This window comes from Puntigrus tetrazona, chromosome 23 (assembly GCF_018831695.1).
Source record: "Puntigrus tetrazona isolate hp1 chromosome 23, ASM1883169v1, whole genome shotgun sequence".
In the NCBI taxonomy this organism is placed as follows: Eukaryota; Metazoa; Chordata; class Actinopteri; order Cypriniformes; family Cyprinidae; genus Puntigrus; species Puntigrus tetrazona.
The window spans coordinates 15899619-15906098 of NC_056721.1; the positions used below are offsets into that span (position 1 = coordinate 15899619).

Genomic DNA, 6480 nt, shown 5'->3' on the forward strand with positions numbered 1-6480 from the left:
ACGGGGCAATATATTGCAAAACAAAAAGTTGTTATCGTGACCGGCCTATTTTGTGTCAACTGTTCCTTTAAAGCATCCTTGTTTAACATGAACGTCTTAATAGGAAAAACTCGACCCCAAACATTTGAACCACCACAGCTCCAGCACTTCTTATTTTGTTTTGAGATACTGCCTTTATAAGAAGACCGCATCCTGTTCATGGATGGTGCATTGTGTTGTGAGTTATGAGTGTTCCCTTGGCAGCGCATAGCTCAGTTATTATATACCAAAACACTAACTTTCACTCATGGAGCAGCATGACGGCACTTCCCCCGTACACACCCTGGTTCACATAGTACCCGTAAAGGGAGGTTCAAGCAAAGCCTCATGGTATTTAATGAAGGCATGTTAATAATTCAGGCTCAGCACCCTGTAAGACCACAGCGATGCCACATTAACTATTCACAGCCAAAGGGCAGCCTGGACTGGTTCCTTATACAACCCATGCTGAGGGAGCAGACCCAGTGGGCCCAGTACCAGGAGAAGAGGCTCTGGGCTTTTGTTTGAGGGAAAGGGAATCTGTGTGAAGCCTGGACATCTGATCATGTCCCATCTGTCCAAGCTTAGCGCTCGGTATAAATACGATGCTCCCACAAAGAAAGCACTTTGTGCTTGATTCCCTCCTGAGGACAGATTGGAGGTTAACTTCGACAAGCATGCAAACCTTGGTCGCGCTCGATCATATACGGTGACCCAAAAAGTGGCTTGAACACTTTTAAACACTTAAGTAACACTTAAAAATGTCTCAATGTTTGCATTAGATCCAATTTTTAAAAAATTCTAATTAAATGACATCCGTTAACAAACGTATCCAACTTTTTGTCTTCATTTAAACATTCGTGGTATTGTTTAATAGCTCATATCAAATAAATGTCACTTGGGTTGATATTTATAAATCAAAGTGTGTTTAAAGTTAGGAAACTTCATTTGTGTATCCAACAAGTATGTGACAAACCTTTCCTCCATAAAATGTGTAACAAAGGGTCATTTACAGAAAAGAGGAACTGTGATGATGTACTCGTGGTCAGGGTACATCTGCACGCAAATGGTCTCAGCCACACAAAAACTGCCTATAGTCAACTGACCATACTGTCAAGTCAAGTCATTTTTATTTTTATAGCCCATCACAAGCCACGTTGTTTCAAAGCAGCATTACGGAAAACCACGTCTTAATGCTTTAAATGAAGAGCTTACATGATGCTACATGTCAGCACATTTCACAGCGAATCTAACAAAGAAGTGTCTGAGTCACATTCCACCCCAAAGTCAGTAGAAAAAAACCTACATTTTGCATACAGAAAATGAAGCCTATTTTTAGTGCAGCAAGATTTTTTGCATTGCCATTTTCATAAAAATTAAGCTTATTTCCCACAATTTCTGATTACAGTAGACAAAAAAAATTAATTGTGAGCACAGAGTAAAGAGCATCTTTATATTAAGATACGGTAAATTAAAGCACACATTAAAGGCAGCAGGAAAAACAACTAAAAATACATTTGTTTATAATAACTTATAGGCTATATTATAATACTTATTTCTAATATCATATTACTGCATTTTTTTACATAATGGTAAGAAGAATAAGAGTTTCATTGGGTTACTGAGAAATGATGGGGAAAAAAAAGTCAAAATGCAAAAGATTATCCTAAAAAGCTATTATGTTTCTTTAAATATTTTTCCCTGTTTGTACTCGTGCTGACCTTTTTTGTGAGTTTCCAATGGAAAAAATAAAATCTTGCTTTGAGCAATGTGATGGAATATTCAAAACAACAAATGAAAAAGGAGAACAACTTTATGGTAAAAATAGATATCTGTGGCTTCCCTTAATGGTCAGAGCTCAGAGGGCAGTTTAAACGAGGAATAGAAACAGCGAGAATGACTCAGAGCACAAATGAAAAGAGTTCAGTCCATGTTCGGTCACTCTGTGTCCTAGATAGGAAGCAACTGGCAATAACATGCCCCCTCCATCAGTATGGCGGCAGTAAAAGTCGTACTGAAGTCAGCCTGAACTCAACCCTCCTCATAACAGCAATCAATACTAACAGACTACACACATTAGCTGTACATCACAGCTGTCCACAGAGGCCACTAACAATCCCGGATTTTAAAAGAACTCGTCCTCAAAGTGACATGAGTGATTTAAGTAAGCTGGCACAACACAGAAGCCATCTATGATATTCAGAAGATGCTGGGTTGCGTATCAAGCTAATTTTCCTTTGTTCTTAAGTAGAACAATAAACTATTTAGAAGAGATTAGAGAGCTAAGGATCTTCTGACCAACGTCACCAGGAGCTTGAATTATTTTTTTATTGTTGGAGTTCAGCTGCACGTTAAGCCGGTTAGACAAAGAGTGGCACACATTCAAGAGCAGATTCAGGCTGCACTCGACTTCCTGCAACACCTTTATATGACTCACGGATGACAGCACTGGTTATTACATGGTGTACAAGCACTACTAGACAGAAGAATTATAATTAGGGGCTCACTTGAATACAAAGATTATCTAGGTGTTATTTTTGTTTAGAAGAGCGTAGATTTATCGCTGTTGATGGGACGTCTCATTTAGTGAACAGAAGCCATACACACACACACACACACACACACACACTCTTGCAGACTGTGTCTGTGTGTCCTCATAGCTGGTCATTTGGGACACAAAGGTTTCAGTTGAAAGCTTCAAATGCCAGTTCAGATCAAAACCACCATAGTCCAGATCATCTCAATGGTGCTTATTGTTACTATGATCACTACAACCCTGCAGAATTAGGTCATTATGTAGGAGATAATTTAGAGAGAGTCTTTCACTGTAAAAAGCCCCAGAAGAGCATGGTAATGGGAAATATCTCCCTCCAAGGTCAATATGTGCCCTTGTGGAAACCACGCAAAGGCCCAGAATTATAGGACGGACGCAAAACATGGCAACAGCACAAACACCTTTTAAACAGCAGTTCAGAACACAGGGTTTTAGACCAGAAGCACTTTCAGAAGTTTTTGAGGCATTCATAATTTTTTTAAATCACTATAGTGCTCACTGGTGCAGATTTCCTTTTGGATGTCTGGAAAATAGGTCAAATTTCTTTAATAGATTTAAGCAGTTATAGCTACTTACCAGCGTACAAATGTTTCTAATAAATACTAAGTGGACCTAACTTAGTGCTGACTTGTGGTATAGCTTTACCTTACATGCAGCCAAAGCAAAATTTCAGAGCAAAGCAAACCTAGAAAAAAAAAACGTTCACAATTTTTAAGTCTTTATATGGGATATGGGGTTTTAATTTTAATGATTTTTAATTGATGGTAAAGTTCACACAATATTTCACATTCTGTCATTAATTACTCACTGTCATGTCATTTCAAAACCATAAGACTTCATTTGAAAAACAAATTAAGATATTTTTGATGAAATCCGAGAGCTTTCTGGCCCTGCATAGACAACATAATGCAGAGAAAGGTAGTAAGATCGTTACCAAAATGTGACATTAAGCCTTAATTTTGCTGTTTATTTCCTGTATATTGACCAATACAGCTTTTTCCCAGTATATTGACCAAAATATCCAAATACATCTTATCTGTTAGTCTGATTTAGATGATTAATGCACTTGCTGAATGCTGAATTTGGGTGTATTTTGATTGGTCAATGAGCAGCGATTCACTTGAGTCATATCTGCAGGAACTACTCAGCCCAAGTGTTAGAAAGAGAGATAGAGAGATGGCACGAGCAGAGGAGAAGCAGGGAGAGGAGTGCGACACGCTAGTGGGGACTGGGGAGGTGACCGTCCGGGGAGGCGACAGGCGAGACTGGCAGCTGCTCCCGTAGGAGGAGGGGGCGAGGGAGCCTGCAACCGCCCTCCAATTGACCAAACACTCCAGATCACTCACCTGCCCCAAGGGCACTAAAAGCCCTCCACTAAACACACAGTTGCAAGAGCTTTCAAGTTGTTTTCACACACACTCAAAATTCACAGACCTCTAGTCCACATGCAAAACAGTGGTTTAAAACGGTTTAACCAAAATGAACATTCAGTCATGATTTAATAACCCTCGTATCACTGCAAAGCTGTATGACCTTCTTGCTGCAACATTTGGGTAAACTATTCCATTACGTTCTCAACATTTTATACTGTGACTGAATGACAAAATGGTCACCAGTAATTATATGGTCGTAATTTATAGTATATCATCATACGGTCATAAAATATGACCGTATTATGGAGCGTTACTCCAGTTACAGTTTCTAGGACTGGTTTTCTTGATAAGCAGCCTGAAGCTGCACACATCAACAAGCTGTTCAAGAGTGTGGCCCACACACTAAACGCTTCCAGTTGTGTAACACTATTACTAAGCTGAAAACCGACACATATCCCCCACATAGTGCTCTCTGACAGTGAATGAGTACAGCGGCACTGCCTTTCACAGACGGATGACACGGCGGTGAGAAGATGCTTGAAGATGCATGACGACGCATGAAACACCATCACTGTGATGTCAAAATCGCCGAATGAACTTCTAAACTGTGAATAGACAGCATGGCTGATCTATCACACAAACACACTGTAACATATAATAATATCATATTGGTCACACAGTTAAATATTTAGTGTTGCCAAAAGGCTCTTTATGCCACTGACTCGGTACGAACCTATGTACGGCCTAAGAAATATTCAAACTAAAAGCACACTATCATTCCTATGGTTAGAATCAGTAAGATTTTTTTTTTATAAAGTATTTTATTCAGCAATTGAACCGATCACAAGAGAGAGTAAGGTGTTTGTTATGAACTTTGTTCTCATGAAAGCATCCTGGAGAAATGCATCATGATTTCCGCAAATGTATTAAGCATGTTTGCAACATTGATAAACAAGTTTTATGAGCAACAATTCAGCATAACGGTACACTTTCCGTAAGATCACGCGGCTCTAAAGACTAGAGTAATGGCTGTCTAAAATTCAGCATTGTCATAATAGGAATGATTTACATGTAAAAATCAAACAATAAATAAAAAAACAACCAACAAAACATTATTTTTTTTTACAAGATACAAAAACGTATTATCACTTTCATCAAATGAACTGCACAGTCAAGTGTCAATGTCAACCTGAATATGGGTGAAAGGTACTGTCAGAGGCCTGAGTTATAGATATACAGAACTATTTCTAAACTATATCTAAAACTACTTGAATGAACTAAAGCAGTGACTGATAAGTAATGCATTAATAAGGGAGTCTGTACGGGCTGAACACATAGTTCACGAAATCAAACAATGGCAATATCTAATTGAATAATCATCATTTTATAAGAATAACTAAAAGGAGGTTTGGCTATAGATAAGGTGTGTTTGACATGTCTGTGTGCAAACAAGAGCACAGCAAAAAGACACCAGCGCTGCCATTGAGTTTCGCATTATAGTCCATACACACACTGACAGAAGAAGTGGTGCCCCTTTAACATTGTCTCAAATCTGAAAACAAAGGGCCTTGAGGACAACAAAGACGGTAACATACATAAACTCGTATTCACTCGACGTCTCTGTACTACGGTATTGTGTCTAGCAGAACTGTCAAGGGCTGTCTTTTTTTCTGAGGTCTAGATCACCGATCAAACAATAGTCCCGGTCTCTTGAGGTGAAATTAACGGCCGGATGCAGCAGCAGCGCTATTCTACTTCTCATTCACGTTCGGTTCTTTCAACTACAACGAGTTTAAAAGCACATTTGAGAGAGGAAAATCCTCATTTCTGCCGACACTCTCCGGCGGTGTTTCGAAACCTAGTGAGCTGCCTGCCTAGACAGCGTGTCTGGGCATCACGGGCGCGTTCGGAACGTTAGAAACTGCATTCCGGGCATCCAGGCATTCTCTTTAGATAGGCAGCTAACTAGTTTTGAGACACAGCCTGTTTGAAACGAAATTCTCTGGAGGGAAACGGAGGACACAAAGAGTAGACAACCGTCTGTTTGAGCTCACATGTGTGTGTTCCAGCGCCATACGACCGTGGGATTTAAATATTAGTTTAATATTATTAACATTACTAACGCTGAGGCGATAACTCCATCTCTTACCTTCAGACAGCTCGAGCTCCAACTCCGCCAACTGCTCTCTAACCTCTTTCGGTAACGTTAGAGCTGCCAAATCCACACCGCGGTCTGCCATCGTCGTGAGAATACGCTGAAGTTGTTTTAAGTACGATGAAATGCGTTTCGATAGCCAAAAATCCTCCCGTCAAGACAGAAGACATGAATTAAAAGGTGAGTAACAATCCATCCGGACAACTACTCCTTCCGCCATGCTGTGAGAACTCACCAACGGCACTGTGCAGTCACGTGATCGCGTTTACCTCCTGTGTGTGATCAATGACACCCCCAAACACACACACACACACACACACACTCAAGACGACGCGCGCGCGCCCTCTAGCGGCAGTTTGTACTGTGACGTTATGTGTAGA

The 6480-nt window shown here is 40.1% G+C and overlaps 1 protein-coding gene across 4 annotated transcripts in view; it reads right to left on the reverse strand.

Annotated features, from left to right (window-relative positions):
* The window catches only part of dip2ba (disco-interacting protein 2 homolog Ba), a 37630-nt gene extending 31279 nt beyond the window's left edge, over window positions 1-6351 (reverse strand). For all 4 annotated transcript variants that reach the window (XM_043225016.1, XM_043225014.1, XM_043225015.1 and 1 more), the window contains exon 1: window positions 6095-6351. In XM_043225016.1, coding sequence (XP_043080951.1) covers window positions 6095-6185 — 91 coding nt within the window. In that variant the 5' untranslated portion in view covers window positions 6186-6351. The remainder of the gene's footprint in view (window positions 1-6094) is intronic.
* Window positions 6352-6480: the final 129 nt, after the last annotated feature.